The following is a 14556-nucleotide window of genomic DNA, read 5'->3' on the forward strand; positions in this document are numbered from 1 at the left end:
TCATCATCACCTTAAGTCAAAGCGAAGCCAGGAATCTATATATTTTTAATTCCTTGCTTGTACTCATCACCTTTACTAGAAAGCATTCCAAATTTCTCCCCCCCCCCCACCCCCCCCCCCCACCCCCCCCCCCCCACCCCGGTCTGTCTCTATACATATATATGTCATTCCCATTCTTATTTCTTATATCAGTATTTCCAAGATGGGTATGATCATGAGTTTCATGGGAAAAGGTCAGAAACTCTCGCAGTTTGTCCTACAATTTGGTTACAACTTGTCTCTTGTTACCAAATTAGTGTTTTGGGCATTTGTTTTGTGCAAAATGGCAGGTTTGCCAACGCAGCAGATGCTGGGCTTGGTGATCGGAACACTTCACAGACAGTTCGTAGAGAAGGAGATCAAAACTTTTGAGGAATTCCATATGGCAATTCTTGATACCTTCAGGTAAGATTTCTTTGTTCACACTTTTTTTGAGTTAGATGACTTCTCAGTTCAGTTCTAAGTTCTAACCATTCCCTTCAATGTATTTTCAGCACTGTCAATGCTGCATTGCCTGGTAAACATTATGATACTCCTTCCCCAAAGGAAGTTGAGGTCTCTCTCTCTCTCTCTCTCTCTCTCTCACACACACACACACACACACATGCATACATACGGCAGATTTGGTAGATAGACTGATCATTTCAAGAAAGGTCAGTTCAGGTGGAATCCCAAAACAGACACACATTATCCCATGCACATACCTGTAGTATAATGGCTTCTAACTCACAATTTGGAACAGGAATGTTTCAGAGAATGGAAGGGGGCAGACGAATCAGAGAAGAAGAGAGTTTTCACTGAATTCATGAAGAAGAAGGTGAATCTCAGCAAGCTGGATGATTCCACCCTCATAACTGGAATATTGACACCTCCGGCTGCTATGGCGGCCAAGAGAGCCAGTGAGAGTGTCCCACAGCTAAAGCTCATCAAGGCCATCCCTGATGTCATTTTCATTCCATCAGCCACCGTGCTGGCTCTCATTTCCGCCAAGATATCCAGGAAGATGTTTCTTAGTAATGTCGCATCATAAATTTACAAGCAAAATGCAGAATTTGATTGATCTATTGCCACTATATTCTCATACTTATCCAACATTAAGTAGTTCAACTATGTAAGTTCTAGGGACATCAGAATTATTACTAAAGTTGAAATTTACATAAATTTGCCATAAAAATTATACTATGGAATACACGTTCCTTGAAAGGTATATGCAGATTTATCAATTTCTACAAGGCATCGATATGTGAGATGCATAGCAAAGAATGGACAAATCCAGAATCTACAGAGTGAAAGGAAAAACAAGAATCAACATTTTTCTTCACAAAAATGTGGTCCTATTTGCAGGCTGAATTCATAAGTTGGGTTGTGACATTTTGCAGGTTTAATGTAAAGTACTGCTTTTCTCTTCCTAAGACTCCATCTTTGATCACTTCTTACTTTCTCATCAAAGACAAATTGCACCCGGTTATTAGGAAACTAACTTCACCTCCGCCGCCCAGCAACTTTTCTTCTCCCCCTCTTCTTCTTGCTTTTCGGGGCAGTAAGCTTTGCGATAGAACGAATTTTGGGAGGTGGTTGATCATCTGTGGGCAGATCAGGTTCTCCCTGGACTGGAGGGGTGGTATTACCCGACCCATCCTTAAGCACCAAAGGCGTTTGGATTGGGGTAATCTTCACTTCCTCGAAACTGTTCATCTCTTCCTTAACCCTCTCATTATCAATAAGAACTCCATCTTCATCCTGAAGGCAAAAAGATTTTATGAGTATAAACATCTAATATAAAATTTTGAGATCATGCCTCCAACAAAATTTGAGTTCCGCTAGAAGTACTATATCCGTATTTTAAAAACATCACCAATGTAGCACCTTGAGGACATACAATTACAAGAGCTATGGTGCAAAAAATATGAACGAACGTATATTGCAAAATAACTGCCACAGAACTTATATTCACTACAAATGTCCCATTTTCATCTCCTGTATGGGCGAACCAACATGACAATGGAACTGAAGATAGCGTGTCAATAAGTGAAAGAAGTATGAATTGAGAAGTGAAACAACTTACAATAACTCACGTGCAATAAGTCAACTACAAAATTCTTACCATGAAGCTAAAAGTGACATACACATGGAGCCTTAGCATGATACACTGTGTTTCAGAAGAATATTTTCGCAGACCAATACAAAGACCTCAGGAATAATATATGGCATTCAGGTGAAAACATGGTATGAGAAGAAGAAAGGTAATGACGTGAAAGCAAGGGAGCATTGATAAAAAACTCACATTTTCATGTGCATCTGCAAAACAAGCATGATCTTTACTTCCATTAGCGTCGGTAGCAACATCTCCTTGACTTGTAACTGCACTTTCAGGCACGAGTGCATTGCCCATGCTATACTCAGATATAAGCTGAGATGCAATATAAGTTCCTACAGCCATTCTGTCCCCACTGTTTGGAGGTGAGGCATTACATGCCATAGGCAAGGTCAAGTCCTCGGTGCCAGAAAACTTTCCAGCATTTTCATGCATTACCTTGTCAACTCTGCTCTTCAGCTTCCCAACTTGTGATTGCAAATAGTCAATCTTCCCGAGTATGTGTTCTAAAGAATTATCACCATCTCCAGGTGCAATGGATAATAGCTCATCATTAATCCAAAACTCATCCTCAGTGTAGACTTTCCGAGTAGCTTCTCCGTCAAAATTCAGAGCAAAAAGAAAGAGAAGAATAAAAAGTAAAAACCATCATCTATAAGAAAAAATATCTCAACTATCTAGGTTATAGTCAAATAGACCAACATTATAAAAGCACAAAATCAGATGCATCTGCCATGTTTCAACACCAGAAGATCCAAGCTAACAAATATTTTGAAGAAAGTATAGCACATGAAAACTCATGCAACTTAAATAAGATTGGCTAACAATCTTAAAATCAAACGAGGATTTATAAGGCAATTGCAGAATAACCTAAAGTAAATTTTGACTAGTGACCAGCTGAAGAACATGTGAAGGAAAATATGAGAGTGAGAAGAGAGGAAATGCGACATAGAAAGCATGAGGAAGGGACCTAATCAGACAAAGTGATACAGGTAAGACTCATCTTGGAGCAATGCAATATAGAAAGCTTAAGGAACCAAGAGATCAGATCATAGTGATATGAGTATATCAGAAAAGCTTTTAGACCATCATTCGGGACACACCGTTTGTTCAACATGCACATATCAAGGCAGGAAACTAATGAAGAAGATCATCTCTCACCTGGATTCTTCAACTCATTACTCATGAGGGCACCTTCAGTAAAGGACTTCCTATTTTCTGCAAAACACCATGTACCAGGCTTAACTGAGGAACCAAGACAAAATTTGATAGCAACAGAGAGGACATTTCTACCATAATATGAAAAAAGGTTGTGATGAGACATATATGCTGCTACATCCATTGTTGCTTCTGTTGTTCTTCTTTTCTTCCTCTTCAGGATGTCACTTCTAGCATTGGTCTGGGAAAATGGAAGTGATTTAACTCCATCTACCAAAATAGAGTTCTCTAACTGAATCTGCTTTTGCTTATTGTATGCTTCAAGTTCTCTGTCATATTGTTGGGCTTGTGACTGCAACTTCTGAATTTGCAACTCAACCCACTTACAACGCCACATAAGAGGTTGAACAAATGACCTCCAATGACTGGTCAGCTTCCTCTTCCTAAGATCAGAAGTGGCAGGCTAAGATGAGTATTTGTAGTGTGATGCGAGTAAAATATATAAATTGTAAGACTTTAAATATGTTCTTCCATTCTTTATTTGAAAAAATATTAATTCAGACATCAATCAAACTGATGAAGGCTGAATCATGCAATAGCTAGGATCCTGTTGGAGTTCAATTCACCTTACTGGAGAGCAGCCAAACAGGGAGTTCTAAGAAGAAAAATGAAACAAACATGTTCCTGCCCAAAGCTACCAGACATTCATATTATGCAACCATTTGTCTACCTCTAGATTTCCCCCAAACTGACACATGAACAACAATCATACAACTCCATTTCCTTATGCTAACAAATGAACCCACATAGTTTTTGATTTTTGTATGGGACAAAGATCACATCCCCATAGCTGTTTAATGTGATCTTATTATGGGTGGTGGACCTCTTATTACGACTTGTCCTAGTTGAATAGTGAAGACATAATCCACTTACACAAATCCCACCAGCCCCTTAACTTTGACTATACAATGCGCCAGAGCAATTCAACCACTGAAATTCTTTGGCTCTTCTAAGCACCTTTCGCTGACCCTCTGCCAATCCAAGGCCACTGATTTTCTAATAAATTTAAAATTTCACTCAGACAAATAGTGTCTTTAAGAGTGTAATAATTTTCATAACTCGGTTTATGGGGGCGAACAAGCAAGGACTTCAAGAAACAGTAAGTGGAAAGAAAAGCTGCATACCTCATTCTAAACTTTTCACCAGATCCATCAATATCTAGTGCCGATGCAGTATCACCATGAAAATCTGACGAAGCTTCAGAGTCACCCAAGGTATCAACATTCTCAACTCCAGAATCGCTGTCATCAAATGAACTTGAGCTCTCAGTTGTGTCCTGGTATGCTGCTTCCACCAGCTCATTGCCCAAAGATTTTGTGCAGTCTGTAATGTTGACATCCTCAGTATTCCGCAGGACTTCCTCAGTCTTCTCAATCAAGTGTGCATCGACTTTATTGTCCTCAGACTTCATTGTAAATTTCATAAGCTCATCTTCAAGTTCTTTGGCAAATATTCCAGTCCCCTTATAGGCTGAAGCTTCCATCTTAGCTTCTAATCTTTTACCAATGTCCATCTCAATTCCCATCAGGCAATACAATCAAATCAGCTCATTCTGAGCATATGCATCAAAACAAGAATACACAGAGCAGCTGCAGTAAATGAAGTCAATAATGTATTGCTCACAATTAGATTGCACAAAACATAAATCGAACAGCCTCATGACATAAAAAGTATGAAACCTATACAGACTAATGAAATGCCATTTCAACATAATGGGCAGAATGTTACAGCCAATCATGAAATGATTGATTTTAGGAAAACAATCAGCTAACCAAATCGCACCGCTATTAACTCAGCAATAAAGCTCGTATTGGCGCAGACATATGGCTACCACGTAAAAAGATAAACTACAAACAAGCAAAGAGATGCATGCCTACTTGAACAGGGCACATACTAATAAACAAACTCTGTCCAAATTCCAGACATCTAAAAGAATATTTTCCCACATCCCAATTATAATCAATAAAAAGATTAACAGCACTGACTGAAGAATCCAGAAAAGATTTACAACAGAATCTCCTAAAGAAATAACAAATAACTTTGAAAAAGAATATCAAAGAAACCAGAAAATCTGACCAAATTTATCATGAAAGACTTGGGTTAGGGGTCTGGATCCAAGAAACAAGGTTTCAGCACACCATCCTCGTGTATCAATAAAGCAAGTACAGATTAATGATTGTATGGATATGGTTTCTCTCACTTGACAAAAGCATGATTTCTCAAATTGTTATGATGCTTGTCAGTAACGAGTCTCGTCTTGACCTCAAACATCATAACAATTCTCTCAATCAACATGGATAATACTCAAAGTCCACTCTGATAGCACCTAAAACAACAGAAGTCTATTTTACCAGGTTGTAGTCTTCTTAACTCTTAATCCCATATAATTCATCCAACTAAAAGATTTAAGTTAGACAACAAGATGATAACTCCGATGAATTGAAAAAAAAGAAATCTTTCCACACGTGTGCGAACATCTTCAATGAGGTTACCATCTATTACAAGCATGATAAGACATACACGCGGCACTGCATACAATGAGAAAACATATTAATGTCACACGTGTATACCGCATGGGGTATGCAAACAAAAGGAGATTACCATCAGTTAAGGCATAAATGTGGGCATATAAGATAGTAATCCTCGCATCGGCTGCATTAAATAAACTCTAGTCGCCATGTACGCAACAAGCTTCGCTATCCATATAAATAAAATCCAACAAAGATTTGATCAACCACATCTCATATATATACACACACCATTTATCTCAGTTGCGCCCAACAAAAATTCTCATGGGTTTGGTTTTGATTTGTCAGTCTTTAATTAAAATCCATAAAATCTTATATGATTCCCGAACTTTCGACATTCATACTCAAATCAATGCCCAAGCACCGTATATAAACACACAGACATATACATACATAAACACGTATGCTTAGATATTTATGGGCTGCCCAGTTGAGTAAAGCGTAAGCACAAATATGGCGAAAACATAGAATTTGAAGCAAAAATAAAAAATAAAAAATAACTCATCAAATTAAACTTTAACGAAGATGATCAGGCTTCAAGTCCTAATCAAACGACAAAACAGAATGAATTGGAAGAAGAAGGAAGGAATTATGAAAAAAAAAAAACTCAAAAAATTCCATCTTGATTCACCGATAAAAAATTCCTTCAAAACCCAAAATTCCATTAAATCAAAATTGACGACATATCAAGCAAATCTCAGCAAAGCAAACAGCCGGAAAACAAATGGGTTCATGAAAACCATCAAGAAATAATACCTGGTTTGGATTTGAATTGTTAATTGTCACCAAGAGTGCATGTTAAGGGGGTAGAAAGGTTTTGGTTCTGAAGGATTCCGGTGACCAAAATCTCTGGGTGTTTATGTACGGAAAGTGAAGTGGTGTGAGCGAGTGAAGGTGATAAATAGAATTGCAGATATCTGAGCTGTCATTTCGGTCAACCTCTGCCATTTCTTTTCCTTTTTTGCTTTCTCCAATTTCTTTGCTTTTTTATTTTTTAATTAATTCAATTTTTCTTCTCCTTAAAGGTAATTTGTTTTTTTTCATTTCATCAAATAAATATGAGAAATTTAAGTGACATTTAATTATTTTCTTATACAATGTATTTTTCTATAATGTAATTATACGGCTTAAATTAATAAAGTACTCCAAAATAGGTGATTATTTCGTATAAAAATTTCAAAATTCACGTATATAAATGTATATACACATCTACTAAACTAAACGTATTTATTCAAACTCCCTTCACTTAATAAATAATAAGATGTATGATAAGTTATTCATTTATTTATTTTGTTTTGAATTTATAAATATTATACTTGATAGATGTATAATAAATTAATTGAGTGGATGATATTTTTTAAAAGTCAGTCACCCTTAGATTCAATGAACTAAAATGCCAAACATAATATGTGTTTATCATTTTACCACTCAAGAATGATAAAAATTCAAAAAAGCACAATTTAAAAAAAAATAATAATAATAATAATAAAAAGGCCCACCATTTTCTTGTAGATTTGGCCACGAAAGTCAAAGATACAATGGAGAAATGCACGTAGTACTGATTTGCCCCCAAATATTTTGGTCTTACCCAAAAGTTCTTGTATTAGCAACTAAATGACAAATTATCACATGAAAAAGTGAGAAAATATTTAATAATTCATTTACAATTCTTGAATAGTCAACTCCGCATGGATAATCTGTTCGTTCCTTCGTTCCCCACGTTTCTTGATTTGTTTACTATGTCTCATATCTACCAACCAATTATCAAGAAGAAAGAGAGAAAAAGGAAAGAGAAAAGCCAACGAACATTTTTCACACGCAAACTGTAAAAATTTCTGGGACTTGGAAAAGAATTGGCCACTTAAATCAGCTTATCCGAACTCCCTTTTTGCAGAATAGATGGCCACTTTGAAGTGTTTCTTGATAACGGTCACCGTAGTTTACGCAGTTGCATTGTTTCTGGTTCCACGAACTGCGTATTCCATTCCCTTTGTCGTCTTCCATGGTAATTTTCTCTGGGTTGTGTTAGGTTTGCTTGTATACTGTTATATTGTGGTTTGATGATTTGCTGTCTTTGGCTTTGTTTGATTTGTTGTGGGTTATATTTCATCAGTGTGTATACCGTACTGATCGATTGTTGTTGGAGTGAATGCTATCTTAGTTTTGTGTACACTTTCTGTTCTTGACGTAGTTAATAATTATGTTTGCGGCCACTTTAGAAGTTAGTGATTCTACCTTTAATTGCCAGTTTAGAACCAGAATCTTTCTCTTGCTTGCTATGTTTTGATGATTTTTGGGCCTGTTGGAGATCAATTTGGTGCTTTTCAGTTACTGTTTTTGTCTTTCTTGGAAATGGTCAACTCTGGAAAGAACAAAGATGCGATCTTTCTTAATCTTCTTTCGACTTTTCTCTTATTTCCTAATGACTTATGCTCAGAACCCATTTCCCAAAAGGCTCTGCATTTCCACATTTTATCTTCCCTCTTGACAGGCTAGGCAGATGGATGCTTCAAATGCCGTTTACATCTCATGTGTGTTAGTTTCTGCATTGTTGAATAATATTTGGTAAAAAGCAAGGGAATGAGTAAGAGAAACTGTGTACGACTGGGATCAATTAAAGCATTGTCGGATCTTGGTGTTGCTTTTGTTGGTGGTTCTTGTCTTGTCCACGCCGACATTTTCTTTTCCTTTTTTGTCCCCATTACATTCCGGTTATCATAATTCAGAATGGAACCTTATAGAATTTTTGCGGTTGCATCGACTAACTTATGAGTCCTCATTGAGTAACTAGATATGATTTTCCATTTCAAAAAATATTGCAGGAATCTCGGACAGCTGCAGGAATAGAGGAGTCGCACATTTTACCACTCTTCTTAGTAATTGGTCTGGTTCGCAGGGATATTGCATGTAAGCTCTTATTGCTTCAATTGTGTAAGACTTTAGTCTAAACTAGATAAAGCATATATCTATCTACATACTTTCATTTCGGTTTTACTGGAAATGGATGTAAAAGGTGCATCAAAACCTATTTATATGTCAAGATATCTGCTTAAGCATTACCAATATTTTGACGGCCCAAGTAAGTCCAAAACGATTGCAGGCATTGAATACTGGGTTTTCTATTCCTTCGAATGCACTGGAATAAAGCTCTGACTGAAGGCTTCTTCTGATCTCTCTCTTTTCACAAAGAATGAGCCTTGTATGTTTCTTGTAATAGCTTTCCCAGAAAAGACTGAATAAGTTTATCTTATCGAGGATAAGAGATTGAAGAAGAATTTGTGCTTATAGGCGTTGCTCTGTCTCCTGAGCATAGTTATTTCTTAGCTATGGGTTGCTTCCTTTTTCTTCTAACAATGGATTTGGTTTTGGTTTCTAGTCTAATCATCACTCTACCTCTTGGTTTTTCTTCCGTTTTTCTGCAGCGAAATTGGAAATGGTGCATGGGATTCATGGACAATGCCCTTCTTTAAACAGGTTCGTTGGTTATCCATGAAAATACGTGCCAATTTATGCATCTCTATGAACAGTAAAATGACAATTGACTTAACCTTTTGGTTCTATGATGTAGACAGCCATTGCTTGTGAGAAGGTATTCTAGCTTTGTCTGAAGAGTTCACTTTATTGTCCTGGAAATCCTTTCTCAGACAGGATGCCTTCAACCTACAGGTGAAGCAAATGAGTGAGCTCAGTCAAGGTTACAACATCATCGGGCTCTCCCAGGTGAAAATATATTTCGACATCCATCAATCATGTCCTTTGTGCAGAATCTTGTTATTTTTTTCAAACTTCTGTACTAATGTAGAATTTCCAGAATCCAGGTGCAAAGTTCTGTTTCTGTGCTCTATGATAAGGAAATAGAATGTTATGCTCAATGAAGTCCAAATCAATGCTGTACATGACATTTGAACTATTTTTTCCTTTGGGTAGCAAAAATGTGAAGTCATAATAGTGATAACTGATAATGAGCCAAGTATTTACTGCCATTCTTTTATACTCTTCACATGGTTTGACATCTTGATGGACATTTCTTTCTAATCTCATGCTTTTCAGGGTAATATGGTTGGCAGAGGAGTCGTTGAGTTCTGTGATGGAGGACCTCCTGTAAGGACTGATCTGAGGCACTTCAATAAATAATTTTAGCAACAATACTTCTATGGATTATCAAGTCATCATTCTTTATTACGTTCCTTTTATCGAATTCTTTTAATTTCCACATTTTGCGTAACTGATAACTGACCAAATTGTAGCACATCACACTATCTTTATACAAACAGTAACGGACCTGATGTTAGAAAGCACAATGTTATATCTTTGATGTTTGTACCTGAGTGGTAACCCCTACTTTCTTCAATATACGATTCAATTCAAGGTGAATATTATTCTATTGAACTTGCATTTATTTCTTGCAGTTTGATTCTTCAGGAGTATTTACTGTTAGGCGAAATTCAAGTAGTAGGATAACCTTGCTAAATGACAAATATTTTTTCACCATAACTGCACATTAACAGCAAGATCTCAATTCAGGCAACCTTGCACTTTCTGCCTAATTCTGCTTAAAAATACTTAACGAATGAGCAGCAGCAATTCCATTGATACTTCAAAACAATCACCCAGATTGACATCTTCAAAGGATTCTAGGCACAATTTTCCATCTTTGCATCCTTTTCTCCAATGTGTGAAGGAGAGCTAAGAGTTGGTAGGAATTCTAATCCCTGGATTTACAAAATGTCGTGAAGGAAAGCTACCTTCACAGAGGTAACACTTTCAGAGTAAATTCCAGGTCAAGGATCCCTTTGAAATTGATCGAGTTGAACTTCTTCAGGGCAGTCGCTGATAAAGCTTTCATCCTTCTTGAAAATCCTTACGGAAACTTTGTTTATGCTCGAAGTCATTTCTGTTGTATTCCAGTACTTGATGTTTCCGGAGTTATCTTTTTTTTTAAAAAATTGCCTTGATTGGCTGTTAGCTTGATTTTCTTGGTACCGTCAGGCTTAGTTAATGCCAAAGTTCTTGTTACTCTTCAAACTAATTAAGGATCATGTATACTTCATATTTCTTACATTGGCACAGGTGAGAAATCTTATATCTCTGGCAGGTCCACATGCTGGCATAGCAGCTGTCCCCCTATGCGGAGTGAGTTTTCGTTGTATCATTGTTAAATATTCTGCAATATCCATTTCTTGTTTCGTATCATTGGCGAGGAGAATAGTAAGAGCGCTGAAGATTTTTGAGATGCAAATTTAATATTACAATCCTGCTCATAAGTTAAAGTCGTCATGTTCTGGAATCAAAGAGTATCAGTTGGTAGAATAATTCATGCTTGGGATGGGGATACAGTGAAATTGGACTAACTGTTACCTAGGGCGATCCTAGCTCCTACTCATACATCCAAAATTATCTACTCAATTTATAATGCTTAAGTACATGAATACAATAGCCATGAGAATAGATAAACTTGTATGTTAAACAACTTTCTCCGGAATCCTCAGGTAAACTCTATATGATAAGGAGTTTTTTGCCCCATAAAGTCCTATTGATTTTCGTGAAGAACTTCATCTCCTTTCCACATCGAAACGGTTTGTTATGACTATCTGGTTTACTTATGCCTTGCTTTGGCAGTCAGCTGAGGTTTGCATTCTAGTGGACCTTCTGATCGAGTTGGCAATTTACAGCAATTTTGTTCAGGTTCGATTTACTCCGCTCATTGTTTGATTTAAATGTCACACAGATTCTACTCTGCACATTCCCACTGATAAAGGAAATCAAATGCTGCTTTGCTTCGTGCAGCTGCAACATATCCTTTATTTTGATGTATATCCTTTCCAATTAGTACTTATTCTTGGTAATTTAGCTAGCTACCTTGTTCTCAAGTCAAATATTCTCTTCAATTACGTACACATTGCACAATTTGAATTGTCTCAGCGTTATGTGACGGCAGGAACACTTGGCCCCTGCTTCCTACATCAAGATTCCCACGGTAAGCGATCTTCTTTTACAACTTTGTTTCTTTTCATACACCAATTCTACTGCATGATGGAGGCATCAAATTACGACAATGTCCTTCCACCTTAAAACTCTCAGTGGGACATTTCCGCTGCATTTTTTCTGAGGCTGCAATGTGGATTTTTCCATAAATTGGTAGGAAAGAGACTTGGTCCTACGTACTTATCAGGTCTGAGCATACTTCAACTATATGTTTAAGCTGTCGATGGAGAAGAACAGTTGTCTTTACTGTTTCCCTATGCATCTTCACGTGTAAGCATCTGGAGATATTAGACTCCCCCTTTGAATATTAAATATAATGGAGAGAAGGAAAGGGAAGGAAGAGCATATGTAATCTCGGTCATATATTTAGAACAAATAAGTACAAATTTTGTTTAGCATTTTTCCATCACCAAGATCTATGCTCTAAATGTAATGTCAATGTCTTCTCTCTTCAAAAGCTAAACATAGTACTTGGACTTATCTGTCTGCCAGGGTTGCACATAGTTCTGTCTTACCTCGTTGTCTTTGCCAGGACATAGATGCGTACAGAAAAGGATGCAAGTTCCTCCCTAAGCTTAATAATGAAATATACAAGAATTCCACGTACAAGGAGCGCTTTTCTAGCTTGGAGAACTTAGTGCTTATCAAGGTAAGTTAGAAGCTCAGTTCTGTTCCTTGACTACACAAAACCGTACATTTCTTACATTCTGTCTAGTGCTTGAAAATATTAATCATGGCTCAAGCTTTTATTTTCTTCACTGTCCTAATCAGTTCGAGAAGGATGACATTCTGGTCCCAAAAGAGACCTCTTGGTTTGGATATTTTCCAGATGGTTCTTGGGACACCGTCTTACCTGCACAAGAGGTATCTGCATTTCATCGTTCACCTTCATATTTTCTTACACGTACATATGGTGTATATCAATGAATACTTAGCAAGAACAATACAAACACACACAGCCACATTATATAACTGTCTTTGTAACGAATCCTTCAGACGACCCTCTATACCGAAGATTGGATTGGCCTGAAAACATTGGATGAAGCTGGGAAAGTGAAGTTTGTAAGCGTGTCGGGTGGTCATCTTGAAATTTCTTACAGCGAGATGAAAAAATACATACTCCCTTACTTGGTGGAAAATGCAAATGTACAGGCAAGACTGTCAGAATCATCTCATTCTTGGTCCCGGTCTGGCCATCAGACTCAGACTCTCAACCTCTATGCTTCACATTGAAGACATTAATTTTCTTGAGTACAAGTAAAAATAAATAAACAAGAATGATATTATTTTTTACTAATTCTTAATCATTATAATTAGTTACTCTGATTGAAATCGGGTTTTTCACGGTTCTTATTACTTTTGTATGACTACTTTGTATCACTTTTTTGCTATGTTAATTTTTCATCTATAATTACAATAATTTCGTTTATTTTTATTTTATTATATCTATGCCTTTTAATGTGCATACTTTTTTTTTTTTTGTGCATCTATAAATCTCAAAATATTATTAAGGGCATTTTGATCAATAAATTATAAAAACACATTTTGGGAAGAAACAAAATTAAAAATATTATTATTTTTTACCCCAAGCCCCAATGTTTTGATGTCATCATTGTCCCAATGGTTATGCATCAAATTTTAAGGTAATTGTGAAATTCTCCGATTTTATTTTTGAATTGTATAATTTTCTTTCTTCTTTTGATGAACATCTATTTATGTATGTATATAAAGTGAGAATATGGTCAGTGTTTTGTATTTTCTCCTTTTGCGTTGAAACATTTTTACTTTATATAATTCATATTTAACTAGAAATCGTGACGTGCAATAAATGTGTATAAATACATATATATTTTTTCTAAAGTAAATATAAATTCCTTCATTCAACTACAAAAGCATTAAAATTTTATAATATTATTTATGTTTTGATCATCGAATTGTTAGCATATATAATTTTATTTTTAAATAATTTGATAATAATTATTTGATTTAATTGATAAAGAAACCATTTACTTCTGTTATTTTCAATTCACTTTTTAAATTGAATTGGTACTATTAAATTAAATAAAAAATTGAAAATTTTCTTTTTGTATTCACCATGATTATATTTTATGATATTGTATTAAACCAATTAATAAAAATATAAAAATAATCATGCTCAAAGATCCAATATTAAGTAATTAATGGCCTTGCATGAGGATCAAAATGGCAATAATTTCTTTCCTGCTCTCATTGTTTAAGTTTTCAGACAGCTGTAGAATCAGTGGTCTTCCTTCCATGGAGGTATTGTCTTCGGCTGTGGGTGCAGTGCTGGCAGAACCCTATCAGGCATCATTTGCGTTTGTGCGTGTCAACCTAGAACGGCTATAATTGAAACCCTCAAAGACAGTAGTTTATTGGAGCATGATGGATAGGGAGTCAACAGTGAAGATACACACTGTCGTTCGTGATTTTTCTGCGTGGACTTCATCTTCACTGAAAAATGAGTGCACAAGATGAGAGAGGATGAGGTTTTAGACAAGTCTTGCAAGAGAGAGTTTCATTTATGTGTAATGAAATCAGGGAGCCGCCTGCTGCTATGAGAGAATTTGCATGTTCTTGTTTTTGTTTTACATGTTGATACATTTGCTGAGGGATAATTTGTATATTAATTAAATAATTAATATTTAATTATTAAAATGTGTGATTTATATA

General features: G+C 36.1%; 3 protein-coding genes across 6 annotated transcripts; 2 read left to right on the forward strand and 1 right to left on the reverse strand.

Annotated features, from left to right (window-relative positions):
• The first annotated feature begins 142 nt into the window (after positions 1-142).
• On the forward strand, positions 143-1109 carry LOC105170510 (calcium ion-binding protein). Of its 2 annotated transcripts, none has more exons than XM_011091299.3 (4): positions 143-233; positions 330-444; positions 534-594; positions 782-1109. In XM_011091299.3, the coding sequence occupies exons 1-4, from the start codon at positions 203-205 to the stop codon at positions 1067-1069; spliced, it is 495 nt and encodes a 164-aa protein (XP_011089601.1). In that variant the 5' UTR covers positions 143-202; the 3' UTR covers positions 1070-1109. The 2 variants fall into 2 exon arrangements, with proteins under 2 accessions (XP_011089601.1, XP_011089610.1); XM_011091308.3 differs by having other exon boundaries at positions 534-588.
• A 63-nt stretch (positions 1110-1172) lies between these two features.
• LOC105170520 (uncharacterized) lies at positions 1173-6796 on the reverse strand. 3 transcript variants are annotated; one of them, XM_011091344.3, is made up of 6 exons: positions 6637-6796; positions 4477-4865; positions 3428-3735; positions 3296-3352; positions 2324-2727; positions 1173-1779 (listed from the first exon to the last, which is right to left on the reverse strand). In XM_011091344.3, the coding sequence occupies exons 2-6, from the start codon at positions 4863-4865 to the stop codon at positions 1522-1524; spliced, it is 1416 nt and encodes a 471-aa protein (XP_011089646.1). In that variant the 5' UTR covers positions 6637-6796; the 3' UTR covers positions 1173-1521. The 3 variants fall into 3 exon arrangements, with proteins under 3 accessions (XP_011089646.1, XP_011089639.1, XP_011089622.1); XM_011091337.3 differs by having other exon boundaries at positions 4477-4904; XM_011091320.3 differs by having other exon boundaries at positions 4477-4941.
• A 756-nt stretch (positions 6797-7552) lies between these two features.
• On the forward strand, positions 7553-14556 carry LOC105170550 (uncharacterized). Its single transcript, XM_011091356.3, has 13 exons — positions 7553-7885; positions 8703-8787; positions 9303-9354; positions 9449-9469; positions 9547-9600; positions 9931-9981; positions 10951-11013; positions 11500-11565; positions 11819-11857; positions 12398-12514; positions 12637-12729; positions 12862-13017; positions 14111-14556. Exons 1-13 carry the CDS (start codon positions 7780-7782, stop codon positions 14219-14221), a joined length of 1014 nt encoding a protein of 337 aa, XP_011089658.2. The 5' UTR covers positions 7553-7779; the 3' UTR covers positions 14222-14556.

This window comes from Sesamum indicum, linkage group LG1 (genome assembly GCF_026168435.1).
Source record: "Sesamum indicum cultivar Baizhima isolate 11 linkage group LG1, ASM2616843v1, whole genome shotgun sequence".
NCBI lineage: Eukaryota > Viridiplantae > Streptophyta > Magnoliopsida > Lamiales > Pedaliaceae > Sesamum > Sesamum indicum.